The 26,479-nt window shown below is 49.5% G+C and overlaps 2 protein-coding genes across 5 annotated transcripts in view; one reads left to right on the forward strand and one right to left on the reverse strand.

Annotated features, from left to right (window-relative positions):
- Positions 1-4,689: 4,689 nt before the first annotated feature.
- HRK (harakiri, BCL2 interacting protein) lies at positions 4,690-4,944 on the reverse strand (the record flags this gene model as incomplete). Its single annotated transcript, XM_080628882.1, has 1 exon — positions 4,690-4,944. One exon carries the CDS (start codon positions 4,942-4,944, stop codon positions 4,690-4,692), a length of 255 nt encoding a protein of 84 aa, XP_080485008.1.
- Positions 4,945-8,162: 3,218 nt separating this feature from the next.
- Positions 8,163-26,479, forward strand: part of FBXW8 (F-box and WD repeat domain containing 8) — a 54,682-nt gene continuing 36,365 nt past the window's right edge. For all 4 annotated transcript variants that reach the window (XR_013957915.1, XR_013957916.1, XM_080628343.1 and 1 more), the window contains exons 1-4: positions 8,163-8,530; positions 11,524-11,628; positions 20,424-20,588; positions 22,024-22,112. Coding sequence is in view for 2 of the 4 variants with exons in the window: in XM_080628343.1 (XP_080484469.1) it covers positions 8,213-8,530; positions 11,524-11,628; positions 20,424-20,588; positions 22,024-22,112 (677 nt within the window). In the remaining 2 variants the exon portion in view is untranslated. The remainder of the gene's footprint in view (positions 8,531-11,523; positions 11,629-20,423; positions 20,589-22,023; positions 22,113-26,479) is intronic.

The raw sequence follows: 26,479 nt of genomic DNA on the forward strand, positions 1-26,479 counted from the left end.
TTCATTGCTCCTATTAAGCAATGAGGCTGTGAGACGACAAATCACGTTGGCTGCTATTTGCAAAACCATCTCATCCAGCCTCGACACATCCCATTGCTTTTAATAGATACAGGCAGCTCCACTTCCCAGTTCCTTTGAACTCTCCAGCCTTAAATCCGGCAGTTTTATCACACAGCTCTGAGCTGCTGTTTACACACACACACAAAGCAAGCTGCTCTTCTCCAGGATGCTGAGTAGGATGAGCATGAAATGACTCGGGTAGGGGGTCCCTGCTCTCAGCTCAGCACTTCTTTGACTAATCTTTCTTCAGCCAGGACACAAAGCCATGCTTGGGCACCACCTGCATGAAGCCAGGGGAGAATCTGAGCTCATGGCCCCTAAAGCAGTTGGCAAAAGGAGCTCTGCTCCCAGCTAACGTGTCAGCATGTAACTTCTTGATTTAAATGGATTACCGAGGCAATTCTGTTGGCACAAGTTCCACTTCTAATAAACAAAATAACAGTTGTTCATATATTTAAAGGAAATATATATGTTCAAGGGCTTGAATTGCTAAGGGAAGGCTTGAGATGGGGACTAAACCAGGCGTGCTCTCTCTCGCTTCCTTCCTCACACAGCAGCAGGTTAATGAGAGAACAAGGGCTGGGCAAGAGCCCTTCCAAATTCCCAAGCAGCCTGTATCCATGTACACTCACACTTCATTAGCATCTCTGTGGGAGACGGAAGGGTAACTTGGAAGACCAAGAAACAATTAGGAGGAGGTTCAAGAGGTAGGAGGAAAGAAGAGGAGAACTACTAGGGAAGAATTCGGCAGAACAGCGTGTTCAGGAGACCTTAGCACAAGAAGAATGAGGAACCCAGACAGGGGAAAGAAGTATGTCGGGGCTCCAATCTTTCCACAAGGCAGTGGCCTGCCTGGCTATAGCCCACCTGCAGAAAGAGGCAGTTCTGGACTGCTGTTTGCTTTTGAAAACTCTGCTGCTTGTTTATCATGAAAGTTAACGATGGAGTTTCCCTTGTGCAATTGAAGTGTGGCGGGCACCTTTGGCGTTTTCGAGTAGGATGCTTGACACTAGGAAGAGCAGGCTCCTTCTTCCCTCATTATCCAGGAGGATAAACAACAGCACTGGCCTCTTTGTGTCAGGGATGCGCACAGGGCACAACATGCTGAACGCCTGTCCTCCTGCGGAACTACAGCTCACTGCTGAGCTCACAGCCTAGCCCTCTGCGAGCTGCACTGCCTCTGGTCCTTCATTTCCTTTGCTCTCCTGCACAGCTCAGTGTGACATCTCCAGACATCTTATCAACCCTGTTTTAATACAGATAATTAACTGCACGGAGACTCTGGACAGAGTGGCTCTGCATGAACCTCGCAGCAAACAGCGGGGGGGATTACTGGCAGCACAGTGGGCACAGAACCAGGCTGATGAAGCTGGCAGGGACAAATAGGGTTTGATTTTAATACGCTGCCACTTCTGAACTAATAGAGCGAAACACAAGTGACACTGGATGCCAAAGTGGTACATGACAACTATACTTCATGCCCTGGTTGGGTATTTCAAGGTGATGTCAGATTATGTATAATAAAACTGCCATTTGCAGAGCATCCATCCCCAAATCCCAAGCATGCTCCACAGATACAAGCTGGTCACATGCAGCAGCCCTAATCTTGCTTTCCCTGGCATCACCAGAAGTTCCTTGGTACACAGGATTATTCCCTGAGCTGCAGTGTTGTGTAAAGCCACAGGGACCTGAGGGAACAACTACCAACCTTCTTCCTCAGAAACACGACGTAGGCTCATGGCAGCCAATGCAAAATGCTGTTACCACTTGAAAAGGCAGCAGAGGAACTCAAGTAGTAAACCAAGCTGAAACCGGCCTCTTCCTCTGACTTTCTATTCCTTCTGCAACCATCAGCTCACAAGACAAACACTGACTGCAACACATTTGTTAAGTGTACAAATGACTCTCCTCTTATGAGCCCTTCCATGAAATCCCTAGATCACAAGTGCTCAGAACCTGGACTTCCCATCTTGTTGCAGAACGATGTTATTATCAATGCAGTGTCTCTGAGGGTGGCAGAAAAATACAGACTTTGCTCAGAAACACTCTGCAGAGTTAAAACACTGCTGTCCTACCACATCCCTGAGTCCAACCCAGCACACTGCACTGTCACTTGGGCTCTGAGACACCTCCACTGATGTGAGCAAGTTACTGTTCAGGATGAACAGAAAAGATTCTTAATGGCAAAAATAACCCAGAAACTGAGGTGTAGATGATCTATTTAATTGTTCTGGGGTTGCAGTAAATTCTCGTCCTCAGCCTGGTCACTTGTGCCTTAGCATCTTGCCAGGAAACAGGCAGGTCAGTCCGCTGCACACAGCGACAACCAGGAGACTGTCCCTTAGCTTGTTCCTCTCTCACATCTGGCCGCTTTATCCCTGCAACTGCTTCACATCACACACAAGGATCTTCTCTTCAGAGACTGACATTTGTATTTGTGTCCACGAAGCCCCCGAGCATTTGGAGGCAGCTCAGCGCATCCTGTCTGTGCAGCCTTTGAAGCGGCGAGGCAGGACTGTGCATGCTGAAGGAGCTCCCTTGCTGTGATGAGGATAACGCTTTGCTTTTCCATAGTGTCTTTATCAAAGCAATTCACAAGCAACTGGTTATTGCTTGGCCTGAAGTGCAGAGAGCCAGACGGAGGTGAGGGCTCCACAGAGTCAACAGCAGAAGAGATTGTGGGGGAAAATTAATACCTGGCCAACCAAAGCTACGTGAACCTTCACAAACAGCTTCCAAACAGCTTTGGCCTCGTGGCAGTGCCAGAAGTCTGGGCTGAGTGTGTGCACGGATCCATGGGGTCAGAGAACAGGATCTCTCTGCTGGCCCGACTCACCGCCACCTTCTCTCCACGGGATGAGAGAGTGGGCAGGGAGGAAATTCCCTGGCTTTTTAGAGAGAAAAGGACCCCAAGATGAAGGAGATCACTGCAGTCCCCCCATGGGTTTCGACTTTTAGAGGCAAGCAAGTCAGACGGGTGGGTTTGCTTCAAACACTAGAATTAAACTGACAGGAAGGGAAGGAGGGTCGGTGGCTATCCCAGAGCCTCCTACCTCTATAAAACACTCATATGTTATAGAAACTGAGGCTTTGATTCCTCAAGAAAAACCCCAGGTTTGTTCTGGTTTTGCTTTCAAAGAAAGCTTCCCAAAGGTAACCAGCTCCCGACAGACACAGCAGCTGTGGCTCAGACAGACAGACGACAGCGATGCCCCCTCATACACCAGGGCACACACACAGAAACCTGCTGGAAAACCTGTTTTCAACTCTCCTAAGAACCATACTCCTCCTCCACGCTATTCATATGTACTTAATGGCATCTCGTGCACCTAAAAAGCATGCAAGGCATTTTGCAATAGGAGACCTGATTCCTGACAGGCAAACTCTTGTTTGCCCAAGAGTTGCAAACAGCCCAGTTAAACTGAATCGTACAAGATCAGCCCAGTGTTGGTGGCATTTTTCACCTCATTTTAAGCTCCTCTAAACCCTATCCAAGCTGTGGGATATGAGAGGATGCTCAAAGTTAGACATGCACTTAAGGTCTTTCCTGAACAGGGACAGACATTAAGGAACACACACGGGATACAATTTAAAGCAACCAAAATAGCAGCCCTTGCTCCTCATGTCTGTGGGGGCAAACCCATGTCCCAAAGAGCACTTCAGAGCACCCAAAACCCCTAAGGTGACCCCACATGCACTCAGACTCCCAGAGCTGAGGGTGCAGAGCTGTCCCCACCAGCCCAGGAGGTGTCCCCAGGATGACAAGGAGGGTTAGAGGACCAGGTATGTCCCATTTCCCTGCTGCTGCTTTGCTCGGTGGCTCTGGAGCACAGTGGGAGCTCTAGGAGCAGTGACTGGGCTTGGATGCTTTTGCTCAGCTGGTGGCTTGGGGAAAGCCTCCAGCACTGGAGCAAGGCATTATTCAAAACTCAGAGCCAGGCACTGCCAGTCAAAGTCCTGGGCTACCCTGCTCGATGGTCCTGTGGGGACATCCACCACTCGGGGACCTTAGTGATGGGTGCTCTGCAGCACCCGTGGGTCCAAAGCCCAACAGGGGATGGCAGGACATGGGACATTCCCGCACTCACAAGAGGGCTGGAGGCTCTGCAGGCACGGGTGTGCAGGACAAGCACCCTCTATCTCCTAGGGCTCACAGCTGGCGCGATGTGGGACCTGCTCTGATCCCTGAGAGCCACACCGTGCTGCTGCCGCTGCCTCGCTGGGGCCACAGGCTCACCCAGTGCGGGCATGGAGCTGGAACTGCCCCGTGAGAGCATGGGTGACCCGGGCGGAGGCTGGAAGCCGTGAAAGTTTGGGGAAAGGGAAAGGGGAGTCCTGGGAAAGGGAGAGAGGGAGGAAGGGAGAGAGGAAAGGGTAAAGGAGAGCAGAGATCGGAGCGATCTGGCAGTGACGGCACCGGCGTCCGGGGCTCCGTGCGCTGCCGTTATCAGCCACCGCAGCCGGTACCGCGGACAGCACGCTCCGCCCGTCCCAAGCCGTCCCGACCCCTGCCCCGCCGCGCCGCTCCGGCCGCAACCGCGCCCCGCCAAGCGCCGTCCCCGTCCCCGCCGCGGTGCCGACCTGTTGCGCGTCCCGCCTGCTCCCCGCTCCGGCCAGCGCCCCTCTCGCCTAGAGGCTCCTCCTGCGGATCAGCCAGGCCAGCGCGGCCGCGGGCGTGATGGCGCACAGCAGGCACACCACTGCGGCCAGGCGCCGGCCGGCCCCGGGCCCGCGGCCCCGCGCCTTGCGCCGCTGCTCCAGCTCATCGCCCAGGCGGCGCAGGCGGGCGGCGACCAGGCGGGCGGCGGCCGAGGGCCGAGCGGCGCGGCCGGGGCTGCAGGGGCAGGGCGCGGGGGGGCCGCCGCGCAGCGCGCAGGGGCACATGGCTGAGCCGCCGCTCACCGCCGAGTGCCGCGCAGTGTGCGGGCGGGCCGGGGCGGCGGCGGGCGGGGGCCGGGGGGGGTTACATCATCCCCCGCGGGGCGGCGCTCGGCGGCGGGCGGGGGGACGGGGCGGTGCGGGGGGGAAAGGGGGATGGAGGGGACGGTGCTTGTGCGGGGGGAAACTTGGGTACCAGGGATGGGGGAGGTTGATGGGGCTGCGTGGGGGGACAGTGTGGGATGGGGGGACAGCACGGGGCTAAAGGGACAGTGTAGAGACACAGGTGACAGTACGGGGATATAGGGACAGTGAGGAGATAAAGGGACAGTGTGGGATGCAGAGTGACAACGTGGAGATGTAGGTGACAGCATAGGAATATAGGGACAGTGTGGAGACACAGGTGACAGTATGGGGATATAGGGACAGTGAGGAGATAAAGGGACAGTGTGGGATGCAGAGTGACAACGTGGAGATGTAGGTGACAGCATAAGAATATAGGGACAGTGTGGAGACACAGGTGACAGTGTGGGATGGAGGGACTGTGTGTGGACAGACATGATAGTGAGGGATGGAAGGATAGCAAGGGGATATAGGGACAGTGTGGGGATATAGGGAATGCTTGGGGATGGAGAGACAGTGGGGGATAGAGGGACAGCGTGGGGATGCAGGTGGCAGTGTGGGGATAGAGTGACAGCATGGAAATATAGGGACAGTGTGGGGATATAGGGAATGCATGGGGATGGAGAGACAGTGTGGGAATATAGGGACAGTGTGGAGACACAGGTGACAGTGTGGGATGGAGGGACTGTGTGTGGACACACATTATAGTGAGGGATGGAAGGATAGCGTGGGGATATAGGGACAGTGTGGGGATATAGGGAATGCATGGGGATGGAAAGACAGTGTGGGGATAGAGGGACAGCGTGGGGATGCAGGTGACAGCATAGGAATATAGGGACAGTGTGGAGACAAAGGTGACAGTGTGGGATGGAGGGACTGTGTGTGGACACACATGATAGTGAGGGATGGAAGGATAGTGTGGGGATGCAGGTGACAGCATGGGGATATAGGGACAGTGTGGGGATACAGGGAATGCATGGGGATGGAGAGACAGTGGGGATAGAGGGACAGCATGGAGATGCAGGTGACAGCATAAGAATATAGAGATAGTGTGGAGACACAGGTGACAGTGTGGGATGGAGGGACTGTGTGGACAGACATGATAGTGAGGGATGGAAGGACAGCATGGGGATATAGGGGCAGTGTGGGGATATAGGGAATGTGTGGGGATGGAGTGATAGTGTGGGGAGAGAGAGACAGCATGGGGCTGCAGATGATAGCGTTGGGATAGAGGGACAGTGTGGGGATGCAGGTGACAGCATGGGGATATAGGAAATGCATGGGGATAGAGGGACAACGTAGGGATGCAGGTGACAGTGTGGGGATGGAGTAACAGCATGGGGACGCAGCTGCCGGTGAGGGATGGAGGGGGCAGTGTGGAGATGCAGGGGGGCAGTGAGGGGATTACGCAGAGCTGGAGTGGATTTCATCACCCAACGCATTACCGATGCTGATCACATTTTGGGTGGCCGAGGCAGGAGCACACAGCCCCCGGGCACTGACCCGGCGCTATGCAGAGTCTCCACAGCCATCAGTGCACAGCAGCAGGGCTGGGACCCCCTGGGCAGGACCCCCAATCACACCTCAGCCCTGGCACAGCAGCGGGGCCTCCCTGCAGCTCCCTCTGGGGCAGGAATCACCCCGACCTGGCCTGTTTCCTTCTGCCTCGCAGGGAGGCTGCTGCCACCCCCCCGGCAAACCACCCCGGTATTGCAGAGGGGTCTGGGGCTTGCTCTCTTCCCAACATCTACCCTGCCTGGAGCATGCATCCATCCTGATGAAGGGGCAGCTCCTGCTCCGCAGTCCCTCCGCTGGCCGGGCTCACCGCGGTCAGTGCATGCACCCGGGGCAGGCCATCCTCTAAGTGCAACTGATTGTTTCGCAGGGAATAAAAGTCTTTTGAAGGGTTTGTACATAGAATGATGGAATCACCCAATGGTTTGGGAAGGGACCTTAAAGCTCCTCCAGCTCCAACCCCTGCCACGGGCAGGGACACCTTCCACTGGAGCAGCTTGCTCCAAGCCCCTGTGTCCAACCTGGCCTTGAACACTGCCAGGGATGGGGCAGCCACAGCTTCTCTGGGCACCCTGGGCCAGCGCCTCAGCACCCTCACAGGGAAGAGCTTCTGCCTTATCTCCAACCTGAACTTCCCCTGTTTCAGTTTGAACCCATCACCCCTTGTCCTATCGCTACAGCCCCTGATGAGGAGTCCCTGAGGCAGCTCAGGTTTCCCAGAATCCAGACTGTGTTCATTACATTGGGTTTTATAAACTGCATGGATGGCAACAAGCTACCAAGCACAGACACCAGCAAGTGGGCACTGAGGGTGCTGAAGGGCAGCTTCAGGAGGCGGACACAAGGGTGGATGGATGTTCACCAGCACAAGCTGCTGCTGGAAGCAAGGGCCACGTGTTTTACCACTGTTCACCAGTGAAGGAGCAGCCATTTGAGTGACTCCATTGACAAGTGTCACTTACCTGCTTCCTCGAGTGCTTCACAGAACCGGTGCTGAAGACTTGAATACCCGCGGCCTTTCCTCTCCTCAGGGCAGCAGCTGAAGCGACAGCAGCTCCACGGCCATGTTGGGTTCAGCCATCATTTGAAACGCAGCCTTGAAGCAACAAGATGGGTTGATACTGGAGGGCGTCTCCTCCCCAACGCGCCACAGAAGTGGCTGTGGAAGCCAGCGGCTGTGACTGGGGTGCTCTGACCAGCACAGCACCTTCCTGGGGCGCACAATGGTCACGACCGCCCCTGCCCATGAGCTCCGGCTCAGCCTTGGCCAACAAAATGGGTGGAAGATGCGGTCCAAGTGGCGCCCATCACCCAGTGCCACAGCAACCCGCCTGCTCTCGCTCTGCGTCCTCTCCTGCTCTTCTGCGAGCAGCGTTCCCCCATGGGCCGGCCACTGCTGAGGGCTCACCGTAGAGCCCTGCCCGCGGCCCTCGCGAGGCCACCGGCAGCTTCCCAAGGCCCGGGGCCTCCATCCGGCCCCTCGTGTGCTGCGGGGCGCGGCGCTCACCCCGCCTCAGGCCCGCAACACGGCGGCGCCGTCAGCCGTAGGAACCTTCGTGCGGCGGAACGCGCGGGAGAGGGGGCGGTTTCCGGGCCGGGCCGCGGGGGAGACTGGGCCGGGCCCGGCCCCGCCGCCATGGCCGAGGGCTCGGCGGAGCTGGAGCTGTTCCGCCGCTGCTGGCGGGAGGAGCTGGCGGGGGGCGCGAAGCGGCGGCGGCGGGAGGCGGCGGCGGCCCCGCAGCCCCCAGCGGGGCCGGCAGCGGAGCCCGGGAGCCGCTGCAGCGCCGAGCAGGCCGAGCCGGGTTACCTGGCGCTGGCCCGCGGCCTGCTGCACGGCGGCGCCCCGCCCGGCCCGGCCCGCCGCAGCCCTTCGCCCGCCCGCCCCGCTGAGGAGCCCGCGGGGGATGGAGGCGGCGATGGCGACGATCTGCTGGGGCAGCTCATCCGCGACCTGGTAGGGCCGCGGCGGGGCCAGGGTGAGGTGGGGGGGGAGCGGGGGAAGGGCCCGTCTGTGGCCGGGCCAGGGAGGGGGACCCGGGTTTGGGTTCCTGTGGCTCCTTTATACCCTCAGCGTATTCCGTCTTAGAAGGTTTTATCCCTCCAAAATGTATTTTTCTGCTTATGAATTGGCATTTGTTTCTTCTCTTCAAAAAGGTTTTGTTTCTTATTTAGGCTATTTGATGCAGGTGCAGTGCTTCTGACTGCTTTGCCTTGTGACATGGCAGTGTAGTAACAAAGCCAGTATTAATTCATTAAATAAACGGGTTAATTCGGAAATAGTCTTAAATACAGTTCCGAACCAGATCAGAGTTATTTTGGCGAGTCCTCTAAATGCAATAGAGGTTTTATTTACAGCGCAGGAAAACAAGGGGGGGAACCCATTTTCTCGCTTCTGACTAACCAAACTGGGACTAATTACTGTTTGCTTCAAAGAATTAAAAGGAAGAGATTAAATTTCTGTCTGGGAGGCACAAATTAATCCATTTACAGAATTAGTGCCCCATTAGCACACAGGAGCCCAAATCGGTCTCAGAGGGATGGATTTTGGATCCATTCCAGTAGACTTTTAGAGAGGCTGGTGCTGACTTCACGTTACCGCTTGGTTTGCAGCCCTGTGCTCAAGACGAGCTGTGTGGATTTGGGGGTATGGGAAGGGGAGACCTTGGTCTGTCTCTAGTGTTAAGGTTGCGTTAGAATGGGATTAGTACGAGCTGCTCCTTATGCTTTGTGGCAAGTCTGTGCTTACAGTTTGGCTATAAATGCTCTTGCAGGTTAGTTAAAATGAAATCTCTACACCTGGTTTTAGGTTTTCCCCCTCTTTTTCATGTGAGAGCTGTCAGCCCTGACCGTCGTGTCTGTACCGTCTGTCTGTAGGCAGTCTGTCCTTCCAATGGCACCTTTGGGTACACGCAGACAGACCAGATTCTGCTGGCTGGATGTGAGTCAACTCCAATTTGGAAGCAATACGTTCATAGTGGTGCTGTGCCTGAGCTCATAAGCCTCGAGCTAATAAGGCTTGCCGAATGGCTCATCTTGTTTGTTTGGGCAGTGTGTTGCTCTGAAATGGTTCCTGGAGCTGGTTCACATCTGGCCAGAGATGTGCGCTCAGAGCTCCTTTGATATTTTTCTTTGGTGTCCCCTTTGGAAATGGATGCAATTTAAATCACATTGAAAGCAAGCAATCGTCTTGCAAATCCACAGCAGGGAGTGGAGCCAGTGGTCCTCATGCAGGGGGAAAGGAGCTGTTTGTGCAGGAAAATTATGGATGAGGAGGGAGGGGACCAGGAGGTTGGCGGCAGGTCCTAGTTTAAGTAACTTTGGAATGAGTGTAATATTCCAGTGGTTATAAATGGTGCTGTATAGCTAAAAAGACCTAATGGGAACATTGCCCATATTTGTGCTGTCTCAACATTTACCTGATGTATCACAGAGTCCCAGCCTGGTTTAGGTTGGAAGGGACCTTAAAGCTCCTCCAGCTCCAACCCCCTGCCATGGGCAGGGACCCCTTCCACTGGAGCAGCTTGCTCCAAGCCCCTGTGTCCAACCTGGCCTTGAACACTGCCAGGGATGGGGCAGCCACAGCTTCTCTGGGCACCCTGGGCCAGCGCCTCAGCACCCTCACAGGGAAGAGCTTCTGCCTAAGAGCTCAGCTCAGTCTCCCCTCTGGCAGGTTCAAGCCATTCCCCTTGGCCTGTCCCTACAGGCCCTTGTCCCAAGCCCCTCTCCAGATTTCTTGTAGACCCCATTTAGGTATTGAGGTATTTGAATTACTGAATATTAGGTGTTAGAATACCTTTTGCATTAAAAACTTCCATGCAGCCATATTCTGCAATGGTTTTTCCTGTGTAACTACTTTTAATAAACCCAGCACTGCCTGTATGTCCTACTTCATGGGTACTGCCAAGGGCCCAGGTTTAAACAAGCAAGGAACATAGAAGAGACCTACAAAGAAATGAAGGTATTTGGGCTAAAGAGGTGCTAAGGCACAGGGGATGATCCTGATTTGGGATCTGCCTGATTTTCTGATGGAGACAGGTTGTAACTGAGCAGCTGATGTTGTGCATAGGGACCAGGCATTCAGGACCACCTGGGGAGGGTACAGGAACCAGGGAAAAACACCAGAGAGCAAACCTTCAAAATGGGTGATGTAGAAATACCCAGAATGGGGCTGATTTTGTTCACTCTCTATTATGTGGTATAAAAATTTGGGATATCCAGGCAGAAATGAGGGAGACAAACCTTGATGTAATGACAAATCTTGATGCAGAAAGAACATTTAATAATTATGTAGTTAAAATAACCAAAAAGCATTGATATATGCCATATATGTGTTGCATTTAGTTGTAAGGTTGAAGTGATGAGTCCTTTGGGTTTGAGTTGGTTTTTTAGGTACATAATCAGTTAAAGCAGCAACTCTTTCAGCATGTTGCATATTAAAAAGACATTTCTATGTTACTGATGAAAGACAGAAACTGTAACATGATTTTCATTCAGTTTTATGTCAAAATACTCATTTTCCATCATCTGTTTGAAGTCTTGTGAGTGAAATTAATACTGGGCATATGTCTTCACAGTTTGATCTGCTTGTTTGGTCTTTTTGGTGCTTAAACCTTAGACAAACTGTTTCACTGGAACTTGTGTCTTGCCTTTCTCTGCCATCTGACTATAGATAAGCCTTACATTTTCCCTCAATCTGCTTGTTAGCTCCACTCTGCCTTCTAATATCCTTTACCTGATGTGGCTCAGAGAGAACAGAGTAGCTTGGGTACCTTCACCCAGCATGATCTGTCTGATGTGCTGTTACAGGAGGGAGAGGCAGAACGACCTTTGCCTTTTTGGTGGCACTGAGGACACAACATCCTTTCTCCATACCGTGGTAACTTTAGCTGCTACCTAGCTGTACATTAAGGAAGCCTAACAAATTATTGTCTCTCTCTTTCTTTTCAGAATGAAATAAATGAGGTTCCTTTCTTTGATGTCCAGCTGCCTTATGAACTGGCACTGAAGATATTTCAGTACCTCGGCAAGGCGGAGTTGGGAAGGTGTGCTCAGGTGAGTGCTGTTGGCTGCTTCCCAATACTGTGTCAAATGGGCAGGAATATTCCAGAAACAGTCATTGACGAAGGGCAGGTGTGTGGTAGCCCTTGTATATAGCTCAGCTGATTGTGCTTTTAAGTGCTGAAAATACCTCCAAAGGTGAATATTGAAAAGTAATAGTAAATGGCCTGGATTTAGAGCTTGCAGTTCAAATCATAGAATCATAGAATAGTTAGGGTTGGAAAGGACCTTAAGATCATCCAGTTCCAACCCCCCTGCCATGGGCAGGGACACCTCACACTAAACCAGGCCACCCAAGGCTCTGTCCAACCTGGCCTTGAACACCACCAGGGATGGAGCATTCACAACCTCCCTGGGCAACCCATTCCAGTGCCTCACCACACTCACAGTAAAGAATTTCTTCCTTAGATCCAATCTAAACTTCCCCTGTTTCAGTTTGAACCCGTTACCCCTTGTCCTGTCACTACAGTCCCTAATGAAGAGTCCATCCCCAGCATCCCTATAGCCCCCCTTCAGATACTGGAAGGCTGCTATGAGGTCTTCTCCACGCAGCCTTCTCTTCTCCAGGCTGAACAGCCCCAACTTTCTCAGCCTGTCTTCATACGGGAGGTGCTCCAGCCCCTGATCATCCTTGTGGCCTCCTCTGCACTTGTTCCAACAGTTCCATGTCCTTTTTATGTTGAGTTAAATAAAGCATGTGTGGCTTGGACAAAAGTGAAGCCTTCAAATTTAAAATAAATACTTCCAAAGGTTTTGGGATTCAAGTGAGTGTACTTAGGACCAAGTGAGTGTCTTGCTGCAATATTTAGAACACAACACTTTGCAGTACTAAAGGGCATGGCCACAAAGGTGTTTCTCCAGCTTTTCAGTGTGTGATCTGCACCATAAGGATTGGAGTAGTAACTTCTTGTCTGTAGTAATTCTGTGTGAGGCTGAATTCTTATATGATGCTGATTTCCCTTTACCCCCCGAGGGCTTCATAACTTTATTTGGTGATACTTTAAGATAATGTTTTCACCAGTCTGTACTCAGATGTTGTCCATGTGTAGTAATTTATGTGTAGCTGTAAACTGCCTGTCTCTTCAAGCAGCTTCACTGACTTAAACACTTACACACACCTGACTTGGGATTGTTCAGCCCACCCTACTGAGCCTCTTTATTACCTTTCTTCACACACTGAAAGATTAATCTCCTCTCTGAATGAAGCAAACTTAATTGGTGAGTGCTGAGTACCCTGTGACCTGGAGCAGGATATAGTGGATGTTCATTGCCAGCTTCTTGCATGGCCACTGGTCAGCGTTTCAGGCTGGTGTTCACTGCACTCTTAAGCACAAAGCACATCTTGCAACTTCACAAGAAATCCATCCAGACCCATTCTTTGTGTTACACTTGAGCCATGCTCTGGATTGTTTGCAGGAGAAAGAAATGATAACATGTGAAAACTGACAGGGTCAGGCAGGGTACAGGTTTGTTGGGGAGGGTGAACTGGGCACAAGTATTACCCAAATGGCACGTGTCTTGAAATCAGGCTTTTAAGGTTCTGTATGAGCAGGTCATGGTGTTGAATAGCTACCACAGTTGTTTATTGTTTAAAGCTTTGACTTGCTGATGCCTTTTATGAACAAGGACTGTTAGAAGAAGAATAATTCCTCTTTCAGGGCTTCTGTTGCAGAGGAATAATTTCTCCAGGATTACTTTTTGGTGTTGTCCAGGAGACGAAAGCTTTCAGATACGCTTGAGCTTGTCATTTGAGGTAGAGAGATGTGATCAGTAAAGGCCCCATCGCATGAAATGGAACAGGGTAGCATTTCTTGAGTGGACTACTTTAAGGTTGTTCATTTTCCATCTCTTTTGTTGCTGCTGTTAGTTTTGGTTTGCTTTGTTTCCCTTGGGATGATCAGTTTATCTCAGGGCATAATAAAAAGATTGGCTGGTGAAGGGCTGCTCCTTTTCTGTGTGCTCGGGCTGCACTTGATCTCTGTTCCACTCACTTGGGTTTCTAACCTGAACCTGTTCTTGTAAGAATTGCTTTAACACTGAGAAGATTTTCCACCTTTCTCATTCGCCTTCTCACACTGAGTCAGTTGGTCCTGCGTGGCAGCTGACAGGTAGCTGAGCAGATGTCCAGTGTTTTACAGGGCTTTCAGAATGAGGTGAAGATCCAATGCTTTTGGAGCAGAGCTGGCTGCTTTTGAAGTGTTCAAATAAAAAGCAAAGCGATAAAAATAAATCCCATTTGCATTTTTCTCTTGGTGCTTTGGTTTTTGAAGTGAGGGGGGGAAGCCCACTTGTGTGAAATGGAAAGCCCTGCTGCTTTATGGTGTTATCCCAGAAAGGTGTTTTTATTAAGGTGCCTTGGGATTTTAATGACATCGGGCCAGTTGGTGGAATTGGCATCAGGAGCTATGTGAGTGCCTTTGGAGAAAACCTGTTAGCTTAGTTCTTTATGCCAAATTGGTACCCGACTAACGCTGCAGTCAGGCTACTTCACCGTCTCTTTGAGGTTTCATCACACCACAGACTGCTCTGGAGAGCTTTAATTTCACCTTGATATTTCCCCCCTCCCACTCTTCCCCACAGCTTTTCTTTGAGTTTTGGAATTAGTACCCTAAACCACAAACTATCTATATGGCATTTCAAATACCAAAGCCATGCACAGCATGTAAATGAGTGGTGTCATCAGTTCCTGAGCTCTGCTGGGTTCGCAGGAGTTGTGTGATACTCAGTAGCATCCAGCAGACCACTCTCTCTTGATATCCCGTGTTTATAATTCAAGAAGTGTATCCAGGACTTAATGTGTCAGCAGAACAGGCCAGAGTAAGGGCAGAATTTTCCCTCGCTTTGTGCCAGCTCTATGATCACCTTTTGATTCTGGTCTGACCATTGAAAGATGTGTCTGTGCTGTGAGTGATTCTCTACAGCTGCCTGACAGGAGGATGGAGCCAGGAGGGGCTGGGCTCTGCTCCCAAGGAACAAGGGATGGGACAAGAGGAACCGGCCTCAAGCTGCACCAGGGCAGGTTTAGATGGAGCTGAGGAACAATTCCTGCCCCAGAGGGTGCTCAGGCATTGGAACAGGCTGCCCAGGGCAGGGCTGCAGTCACCGTCCCTGCAAGTGTTCACACACCCTCAGTGCCATGGGTTAGTGGTGGCCTTGGCAGTGTTGGGGAACACTTGGACTTTATGAGCTGAAAGGTCTCTTCCAACTTAACTGATTCTGAGATTCTTGTGTTATTTGGGGCTGATACTGCAGATACCTGCAGTTAACTTCACTCATGGTCTGAGGATCTGGCCTTTACATTGTCAGCTTTGTGACAAGGTGATATGTCTCATCTATGAACTTCTCCATAGACTTACAGTTACTGCTTTCTAGTAAATGCCAGAGACTGCATGAGCTGCGTTTTGTGTTGTGAAGGGATCAGGGGGAAGTTACCTCTTTGCATTTTCATCCCAGGGAAGGTTTAGAAATGTCTGCCAACACAATTGTGTATGTATTTAAGACAAGGGAGACTGTTTCTAGGAATTTAAGAACGAATTGCCTTCCATAAATGGAGAATTTCAGATGCTTGTCTCTAGAGCTTCAGGAATTTTCAACCTGTTAGGATTTTAGTGTTTATACATATAAAAGAAGAAAATCTCATGTGTTTTTTGAGCATACTTTTGCATCATGGTTGTATATGGATAAAAGAAATCACCCTTCCTCCTGATAGTTGAGAAGGAGAGCAGAGAAACCCATGGATAAGGATATCCTGGGCTCAGGATGAGACTTAAAATAGCAGATGGACCGCTTGGTGGGTAAGGAATTGGCTGGGTGGTCATGCTCAAGGGGTTGTGGTCAGTGGCTTGATTTCCAAGTGGGGACCAGTGATGGATGAGTGGTGTTCCTCAGGGGTTGGTGTTGGGACTGGCGCTGTTCAACGTGTCCGTTTGCCATACGGGCAGTGGGATTGAGCAGCCTCAGCAAGTTTGCTGATGACACTGAGCTGTGTGGTGTGGATGACGTGCTGGAGGGAAGGGATGGGAACCAGAGGGGACCTGGGCAGGCTGGAGAGGTGGAACTGTGTGAAGCTCATGGAGTTCAACAAGGCCAAGTGCAAGCTCCTGCCCCTGGGCTGGGGCAGTCCCCAGCACAAACATAGGCTGGGGAATGAAGGGATTGAAAGCAGCCGTGAGGAGAAGGACTTGGGAGTGTTGGTCAATGAGAAGCTCCCCATGACCCAGCTTCAGTGAGCGCTTGAGCCCAGAACCCCCCTGTGTGCTGGGCTGCACCCCCAGAGCGTGAGCAGCAGCTCAGGGAGGGGATCCTGCCCCTCTGCTGTGCTCTGGGGAGACCCCCCCTGCAGCCCTGATCCAGCTCTGGGGCAGCAGCACAAGAGGGACGTGGAGCTGCTGGAGCGAGGCCAGAGGAGGCCATGGGGATGCTGCGAGGGCTGGAGCAGCTCTGCTCTGGAGCCAGGCTGAGAGAGCTGGGCTGGGGCAGCCTGGAGAAGAGAAGGCTCCTGAAGGGGAGACCTGAGAGCAGCTCCAGTGCCTAAAGGGGCTGCAGGAAAGCTGGAGAGGGGCTTGGGACAAGGGCCTGTAGGGACAGGCCAAGGGGAATGGCTTGAACCTGCCCGAGGGGAGACTGAGCTGAGCTCTTAGGCAGAAGCTCTTCCCTGTGAGGGTGCTGAGGCGCTGGCCCAGGGTGCCCAGAGAAGCTGTGGCTGCCCCATCCCTGGCAGTGTTCAAGGCCAGGTTGGACACAGGGGCTTGGAGCAAGCTGCTCCAGTGGAAGGGGTCCCTGCCTGTGGCAAGAGTTGGAACTGGATGGGCTTTAAGGTCCTTCCAACCCAAACCATTCTATGATGCTGTTGTTATCACTGTGAATTGAAAAGATGAGCAGCTTCCACCTGGTGTGGCTTCCATCTGAATGGCTTTGGATTAAATCTGGTTTGGCACTCTGTATTGTACTGAACTGAAGGTGCAGGTATTTCTAATTGAGGCCCCTGGCTTCAGCGAGTGAACTTTGACAATGCCTTGTGTGTCTAGGGAAGAAAATTAACCTAATGAAACAAAGAGAGTTATTTGATGGAAAGGGATAAATAAACCTTTGTTACAGTTTGAGCCAGTTGATTTAGGTAGGATTAGGAGGAATTTAGGATTTAATGGAAGAGGTGGCCTTTGTTTGTTGCTTTTTTTGTGTGTTTTTAATAGCAAAACCTATGTGAGTGAAAGCCTGCGAAGTCCTTCAGACCATTATTACTTGCTGAACTAGAAGATATAAAACCATTCCTGCGTGGAGCTCAGGGGAAACCAAAGTTTCTTTGCTGAGAAAGGTTGAGAACTGTAGTAAAAAGGTAATAAGAACACTAAATGCAAAATGAAACTGGGAACTCTCAGTCTGTAAACAGCTCTGTGAGATGCTGTCATTGATGGTTGCTGGAGTTTCTACATGATGTAGATTTGGAAATCATTATGTTTGTAGTTTAATAAGAGCTTTGCACATCTCAGCTACTCCCCAACAAGCCGAATGTATGGGTGCGTATAAATAAAGCCGTAATGGTCTGGCTTTCGGGGCCTCACCTGAAACTCGAAGTCAAGCGGATCTAATAAAGCTGACTTGGAGCCAATGGCTGGTTTTAATGCGGCAGCTCACAGTGGTGCTGTAAAGTGGAATGCTTGAGACACTTTTATTAGTGATTTCTTGCAGCTGAGCCTCGCTCAGTGGGGCTTTTACAAGGGATTGTCATGCTAGTTTTGGTGCAGCAAGAAAAGGCTGCGTTAAGGACCCTTTGGAAATCCAGGCTTGTAAAGCAGCAGGATTCAATGTAATTTGATTTAAGAAAATCGTAATAGGCAAGGATCTTTATTCCCTTTGCATGTTTGTTCCTGAAAGTTGAAAAGGCAGCCTAAATTTTATGTAGTTCCCCCCCTTCTTTTGTTTTCATACCGTCTTTATAAAATGCTTTTAAGACCTTGAAACTGGAAAGCTCTGAACAACATTGTCTATTTTGGCAAACTCCAAAGGTGTGTGTTTTTTCTTTCTTTTTGCTTCTTTTTTATTAAGCCAGGCAAACATTGCCATCACTTGGCTTTGTTTCCTTCTGCTTGGCCCCTCGCCTGTCCCCTCCATGTCAGCAGAAACGTGCTGCTGGAACAGGATGGGGGCAGAGGTGCTGCTCATGTCAACCCGACTTGGCCCAGTGCTCAACTCCTGCCCAGCAGCTGCTTCGGTTTGGTGTGTCAGCACAAAGCTGGGTGGTTTTTTTTCCTTTGAACAGTAATATCTGGACTTATATTGCTTTAAAATCAAGTTGAGAGCAAATTCCCCACTAAACTGTAATGCTCCGAGGGTTTTTCTTTTGCTTTTGAACTTCCTGAGTATGTCCCTATAGGGAGAGGAGCATTAAGCACTGCTTTTTTATTACAGGCTGATGTATAATGCTAGAGAAGACTCAGTGCTGTTTCTGTCGTTTGTAAGGCATTCTGATTGCCCTATCCAGGTTGTTTGCTTTGTCAGATGATGGAAGAGGATTGCACGTGTCTGCTAGTCTGAATTAAGTTCTTTTGGTGATTAAGTATTAGTTCTGCTGGACTTGGATGTTCCTATTTGAGAGCTGCTCTTGTATGTAGGTATCTTTGGGCCCCTCACTACAAGAGAGACATTGAGCGGCTGGAGCGGGGCCAGGGAAGGGCACTGGAGCTGGTGCAGGGACTGAAGCACAGTGTGATGGGGAAGGGCTGAGGGACCTGAGGGGTTCAGTCTGGAGAAGAGAAGGCTCAGGGGGGACCTGATGGCTCCCTACAAGTGCCTGAGAGGAGGATGGAGCCAGGAGGGGCTGGGCTCTGCTCCCAAGGAACAAGGGATGGGACAAGAGGAACCGGCCTCAAGCTGCCCCAGGGCAGGTTTAGATGGAGCTGAGGAACAATTCCTGCCCCAGAGGGTGCTCAGGCATTGGAACAGGCTGCCCAGGGCAGGGCTGCAGGCACCGTCCCTGCAAGGGTTCACACCCCGTGGAGACGAGGCCTCAGTGCCATGGGTTAGGGGTGGCCTTGGCAGTGCTGGGAACGGTTGGACTGGATGAGCTGAAAGGGCTTTTCCAACCTGGTTGATCCTATGATTCTATCAAATCTTAAAAACATATTCAGGTTACTCAGTCCACCCTTCTCTCTTCATATTAAACTTTTCTTTTCCCTGGAAGAATATATAATGAAATACATCTTATGATGCAATCCTTGATTCCTAGTGGGATGCTGGGTTTTGAGAGCGGTGATCATACATGTGTATCTTCATAGCGAGGCAACACAATGTAAACAACATGGGTAGAAGATTCATAAAGCTTTCCACAGGGGAGATCTATGCTGTTCATTGCGTAGATACTGTCCCACTGCTTGGGGACTATATAGTACACACCATGTGTGCAAGATGTTTTTGCACTTACTGTGACCCAGGGAGACCTGTAAGACACAGGGTCATGTCGATGGGTGCTTTCTGGACCTTAGCTCCTGTCTCCCTGTGATGCTGTGGGTGTTTTAGTTGGGCTGACTCGCCAGTCTCGGCCTGATGCTCCATTTCATAGAGCAGACTAAGGCACGCTCTTCCAAGTCATCACATAACAAATTGTACAGATCACGTTACAAACTGCTTGATTTATTTTCCTAACCTCTGTGTAAGCCTCACTGCAGGCTTTGTTACTCCATGGCTTGTGTTCTGCATGGACTCCTAGCACATCCCTGCTGCCAAAAGCATCTCGTACTTTCAGTATTCCTTATGCTGTATTTTGTTGTGACACTCTACTTTGGTTTTAAATCTGAAGCAAGGTTTGCTTAATAATGATAAAATACAAATGGCGAAATAGAGAACAAGTAATAGTTCATCTTTCACTTCCCTCTGTCGTGTTGTGTCTGTGGAACACATGGCAAGTGAACACAGAGTGATGGTCCTGTGAGAGTTTGTCTGAATGGGACGCCTAGATTCTTGGTGTAAGCTGGGGACTGCAATGGACATTAGATGCTTAATTGTAAGATGCTTAAAAATGATGTCAGTCTGAGAAGGCTTTCTTTGCCTTTTGGAAGCAGTGTACAATTGATTGCTGCTTTCACTGGTAGCAGGTTTCATTGGTCACCTCTTTTTTTTAGATTAAGAATTACAGGGAGCAGATTGCTACTTAAGCTGCCTCTTACCTCTTGAATCTTTAATTCTAAGCCCACAATTGCTTGTGATGAGGCTGTTCTCTCTGCAACGGACAGCAACTTGAGGCTGCTTGAAAAACTTAATAATTCATTCCTATTTATGCATACTGTAATACAATAGGTTATAAATCACTCATGTCATACAGCTAATCAGGCATTGTCAGTGAGGCTTTAGAGAGATTGTGGTGTGATCTTAGAGGTTTTCCTAGCAACAAATATGAACATAGATTCATATTTTTGCTCTAAGCTTACAGTGCTGTCTTAATGGTTTTCTTGCTTTTTTCCCTTCACAATTTTCTAATACACTGAGTTTTCAGTGTTAGTGGCAGTGTGGCCACTGAACACCGGTGTGCATCTTGCAAGGAGTTTTAGTGGAGTAGAAATTTAGGTCCTTCCAAAAGAATGCACAGAAAACAAGCCTTTTGTTGAGGGTTTGGGGGTTTTATGCTCTCAGTAGTGTAAAGGGTGAAAACCTATATTTGTTTAGTTAAGAATTTAGTCTCAGTTTATGCCTAGATTGATTTATATGTGTGCATTTCAGATGTTACTTAAATAATTTTCTATGAAATCCATGTTTTACAACTTCATGCTATACATGTCTATAAATTTGGTTTCTAGGTCAGCAGGACATGGAAGGTGCTTGCAGAAGATGAAGTGTTGTGGTACAGGTTGTGCCACCAGGAAGGATACCTGTTGGATACAAGCATCTCTGATCATGCCTGTTGGAAGCTTGCCCTCAAGAACTGCCGGGCCAGAGAGCGCACGTTGAAAACCAACTGGAAGGTAAAAGGGAACTTCTTTGATGGCATCCAGATGCTGTAGAAAAATGGGAACCTGGTTCAAGGAAGTGGTGGTGAAAAGTTGGTCTTTTGTATTGCAGCTTCTTTTTGCCAGTGGAAAGGGGAAAGCTGCTGAAGGATTTGTGAGACCTGCTCCTAGCTCCATTCCCTTTTTTTTCACCCCATTGGCTGATTGCTTTTGGGAGTGAGTTTTTGTTTGCTATGCTGCTCCATTGACTTTGAGAGAGACTTTTATACCTCAACCATCCACTGATTATGAGAAGCAGTCTTTAAGATGAAGGCTTCTTCCTCTGCTCATTACATACCCTAGCTTAAAAGAAAGCTATCATTTTGTTGTTGTTGTGATAGTTCTTTCTCTGCCTAAAGATTATGAGTGATAATGAAGAGTGATAGCTCTTCTCCTTCATTTCCATCTGTAACAATTCCAGGCAGCAAGTATAAGATACGTGTGACTTGTCTCAGCTGCACTGCAGCTTATCAGTAACAATAGCAAAGCTTGGAGTTTTCCACAAAGAAGCAAATTAATCATAGAGTCAGCTGGGTTGGAAAAGCCCTTTCAGCTCATCCAGTCCAACCGTTCCCAGCACTGCCAAGGCCACCACTAACCCATGGCACTGAGAGCTCGTCTCCATGGGGTGTGAACCCTTGCAGGGACGGTGCCTGCAGCCCTGCCCTGGGCAGCCTGTGCCAATGCCTGAGCACCCTCTGGGGCAGGAATTGTTCCTCAGCTCCATCTAAACCTGCCCTGGTGCAGCTTGAGGCCGGTTCCTCTTGTCCCATCCCTTGTTCCTTGGGAGCAGAGCCCAGCCCCTCCTGGCTCCATCCTCCTCTCAGGCACTTGTAGGGAGCGATCAGGTCCCCCCTGAGCCTTCTCTTCTCCAGACTGAACCCCTCAGGTCCCTCAGCCCTTCCCCATCACACTGTGCTCCAGGCCCTGCACCAGCTCCGCTGCCCTTCTCTGGCCCCGCTCCAGCCCCTCAATGTCTCCCTTGCAGTGAGGGGCCCAGAGCTGAACACAGGATTTGAGGTGTGGCCTCACCAGTGCCCAGCACAGGGGCACAATCCCTGCCCTGGCCCTGCTGCCGCACTGGTGCTGATCCAGGCCAGGATGCTGGGGGCTTCTTGGCTGCCTGGGCACAAGCTGCTCATGCTCAGCTCCATCAATCAGCACCCCCAGCTCCTTTCCCATGAGCAGTTTCCACCGCTCTTCCCCAATCCTGGAGCATTGCAGGGGGTTGTTAAGGCCCAAGTGCAGGACCGGCACTTTGCCTTGTTGAACTTCATCCCTTTGCCCTCATCCCATGGATCCAACATGTCCTGGTCCCTCTGCAGAGCCTCCTGTCCTCCAGCAGATCAACACTCCTGCTCAGGTCAGTGACACTGTGGCAGTGCCAACACCATGTCTTCTTTCCGTGCAGAACCGCATCGGTGCTGTGAGCCAGCTGCGGTACGAGCTGGGAAGGATTCTGTGTGATGTACATTCCTGTGATGGAGTTGTCATTGCTGGGTGAGTATGAGGTTGCCTGATGCTCACTTACACTGCTTGAAATCTCATGTACTGCTTTTAACACATTCAACAGAAGCATTTGTTAGAGGCGACAAGAATGACTTTTTCTAACCACAGTTCCTTTGTGGATGATGGTGACTGTTCTTCAGGTGACTGATAATGATGGTTACCTGCAAGTCATTTCAGCAGTGCAGGATTTTATTGTACTATTCAAAAAGCTATCTCATGTGCATGTGGTCCCTGTAAAGTCTGCAGTACTTTGTGATGAGCTGTATCCATTGTTTTGCTGTGGAAGCACCCAGAGTGTGTTAAACGTCGTACACATCTACTGAGACATGCTCTCTTCATTATTTTTTTCCATAAAATCCCTTAATCTCAAGGATGTTTTTGTGTGTTGTGCAAGGTAACTTGAGGACTCTGACATTCCTCCATTTTTATTTGGAGGACAATCTAGGGAGGTGAAGAACACCCAAAACCTGAGAAACTCAAACTTCCCTTTCCCTAATATAAAGCCTTGTCAGGACCTTGATGTAATGTTAGCTATTCATTTGGTTTAAATACGCTCTTAAATACAGTTTTAAGAACCTTACAAACGCTTAGAAGAGGTTACTGTGACTGTCTCAATAGATGTAAGGCTTTACTGCTTGAATTTTACAGGTTCAGTAATTAGTAGCCCTCCAAAAGAAGCCACACGAGTAAATACAAATAGTGTCATCCTTGGGGCAAATCAGGGAACACTGTCCTCAACATACCAGAGCTCCATATTTATGGTGGCACTTCACATTAATGGTATGCTTGTGCATTATGGAATTAGAGAGAACTATTTACGAAGTACTATAAAATTCACACACTGGTTGTACGAAAGGTGCTTTGGAATACACTGGGTGTAGGTAACTCCTGTACACATTGATATGCTTTTCATAGAATCATGGAATGGTTTGGGTTGAAGGGACCTTAAAGTTCATCCAGTTCCAACCCCTGCCACGAGCAGGGACACCTTCCACTGGAGCAGCTTGCTCCAAGCCTCTGTGTCCAACCTGGCCTTGAACACTGCCAGGGATGGGGCAGCCACAGCTTCTCTGGGCACCCTGTGCCAGTGCCTCAGCACCCTCAGAATGCTCTTGGGCAACTGAGAGCAGAAATCTGAACTAGCAGCCAGCAGGAGGAAAAGGGGAATTTTCATCTTTGATGGTTTGGTTTGTGTTTGGTTTTGGTTTTTTCCGCTTGTTTTCCTTCTGTATTTGCAGGTCTCCCTTTCTCTTCTCTCTGCCATCCTGTTCATTGAGTGCTGCTTCTCTTTCTCTGCTTCTCGTGCAGTGTTTTCACTGCTGTAGTTGATTGTGTTAGAGGAATGGAAATGGTTCTGCTGAAGAGCCGTGTAGTCTGTGACCTCTGGAGGGGCAGTGCCACACAGTGGTTAACCTGAACAGTGGCCATAGAAGAGACTGGAAGAAGTTGTGTTGCTGGAAGACCACAGATCTTAGTGCCTGATGTGAGACCCTTGAGGCAGTGCTCAGACACTGCATGTCCCAGCTTGCTGTGGTCTGTGGCTGCGCTCCAGCTCAGCCCACAGCAGCCTGCCTTCTTCTGTGTCCTTCAGCTTGGGCGCTGTGTTTCCTGGCCTTGGCCAGGGATCTGCACTACTGCATCCATTCCACTGACTCTAATGAAACCTCCTGTACTTTTTTGGGAGCCAGAAACCCCAGTTGTCTCCATGCTGCTGCCAAAACCTCCAGCTCTTCTTTTTCTTCATTTTCTCCATTGTGTTTATATCCAAATATGCAATACATAGTATGTTATAGAATATATACTATAGAATTTTATATAGAATATATAGAAGATAAGCAGAATAAATTAAGTATCTGAAGAATTAATAACCAAAGGACAACAATCCTGCATATTCAACTCAATCTGTATTTCAGCTTGGTGTATGGTGGAAGTTGGGTTTATGCAGTTTTACACAGTGTTTTCATGTTGGTTCCCCAGTTCCTCCAGTGTCTCCTGATTCTCTTGGCGAGTTTGCAGCAGTTGGCATGGTGAAGGGAGGTGGTACATTGAAAAACTGTGGTTCCTGAAAGGTTTGTGGAAATAGATGAGCAGGAAAGAAACCACCGAGGGAAAAGCCGCACGTGTGTATCCATTAGGAAAAGCAATGTTCCAGGTTTCACTCGCATGACTTTTCAGTCATTTCCCTTCTCCGAGATAATGAATGTTTAGTAAATAGTATCTTTTTATGAAGCTATGAGCATATATTTAGTACAACAACAGAGAGAAGTCAGAATTCAGCTGTTTGATTTGATCTGGTCAGGAAATGAAATGTTTAGAACAGAAAGTTATATTCCTCCCTTTGCTGTTTACTGCTTGCCTTTCACTCTGCTTTGGTAGCTTGAGGTCTCTGACAGCATCTCTTAAGTTGCTTCAAGTAGAAAACCATCCTGTGCATCTTGCCCCGAAGAAGATGAATTCATTTTTCTGCCAATAATGGTGAATATCAAACAACACAGACTTCAAGTTATAACTGAAACTTGCAAGGACATTAGGAAATGGCTCAGGGAAATTACTTATGTGCATGTTCAGGAGGGGTAGATTGAGGAATCTGATGGGGTTTTGTTGTTTGTTTTCTTTAAACCCAAACATAACCCTCCCCTTTCTCTCCCTGCTTATAGTATTGTACTTAATGGCATTGTGCTTTCAAATTCATAATAAAAGTGTAATGAATCAATAGTAGCTGTTGCATTCGTTCAGTATTGAAGAAGTAATTTAATAGCTGAGGTTAACAGAAGTCAGTATTCTTCTCAGTGTAAGTATCAATTATCTGTTACATTTACGGATTATATCTCCAGTTTCACAAACACTTATGTGCTTATATATGTGAATAATCCTAGGCTACAGGGAGACTTGCCGTATGCGTAAAGCTAAACTCGTGTGACTTTACAAGACTTCAGAAGTCAGTGATGATCTTGAGGCTGCTTTTGTGTGTGGCATTTCCTGGAGTTTCTCAGCAGTAGCCTGTGGCATCATTTACCTTTCTTTCTTCTGTGGTCAGGCTGCTGCCCTGGATTAGATAGGGCTGCTCAGTTTTTAGGAGGTTTTTTGCTGCCTGACTTTGGGGAGCAGCTGCAGCACTCTGGCTCAGCTCAGTCAGACCAGCCAGGCATTACATTCTGTCTGTATAGCTGGAAACTGTGGCAGTGTATAGCAGCTGCTCCTGGGTTTCAGGATGCTCAAGTCGGGATCTTGGGAGATCAGAGAACGGTTCTAAAAATCAAACAGGGGGTGGAGATCAAGGATCTCCAGCAGAAATGCCGGGGCTGTTGTGCGTTTGGAGTCTTCAGCAAGCCTGGGAACAGCCTTTCTTGATGTGAACCTACACTGTGATAGACCTGATCTTGTGTTCTTCACTATCCAGCACAGTTTGAAGCAGTAAAGTGGGATAATTTTTGTTTAGAGGTTTTCTGTTATACTCTTTCTGAAAAGGAGCTTGTGCAAGTTCTGAGCAGAGTGACCTAAAGCTGCAGCCACAAGTGTGTTGGAGGCAGAGTTTGCCTGAAGTGCTTCAGGAGGAGATCTCTGTTGTTAACGTTATGTAAGGAAGCAAAGATAAACTGTGCAGGGTTAGCTCTCCCTTAGAGAAATGCACGTATTTCATGGACTCTCCTCTTCTCTCCACGCTGCTGCCAAAGCTCAAGCCAGAAGATGGCAGAATATCAAGGATTGATTAAGCGCAACCTGAGCTACGAGTGGAAGGTGGCTGCTAGCAGCTCCTCTTTCTCAGAGCGCCTCGCATTTACTGGCTGACATCAGATAATTCAATCCGGCCTGCACAGAGCATCTTGTGTTTATCATTAAAATTTCATCCCAGCGGTTACGATGCTTGTTTTCTGGGTCAGACCTCGAATCCCTTCTCATTTGAGGCAGTGGTGTTTGTGGTTACCTCACTCCCAATCGATGTTGTATTCGCCAGCCTTTCTACAGTTACATGTCTCGAAGGATCTTCTTTAAAGGGATGCTGTCCTCCCCCTCCCCTCTGTATTCAGTTCAAATGTAGTTTTATCTATAAGTCAGAGTTTACTTAAAGCAATTATATATCTGCTCGCTTGGCTTTTATAAATCACTACTGATGATTGGGTTCACTGTACCTAATGCTTGGTTTCAGTGCAGAATGCCTGGATTTCTTCATTGTCTTTTAATCTTATTTATATCTTTCAAGCAAGCACACGTTCAGACAGGAAAACTGCTGCTTTGTTTTCTGGGCAGTATTGACAGCCACGCTGATGGGCATCTGCGGGCAAAGGTTGGGTCCTCCTGGAGACACCAATCTCGGAGCATGTATCTGGTCCTTGTTTGAACTGTGTTGTCGTTACACA

Source organism: Psittacula echo, assembly GCF_963264785.1.
Source record: "Psittacula echo genome assembly, chromosome: 13".
In the NCBI taxonomy this organism is placed as follows: domain Eukaryota; kingdom Metazoa; phylum Chordata; class Aves; order Psittaciformes; family Psittacidae; genus Psittacula; species Psittacula echo.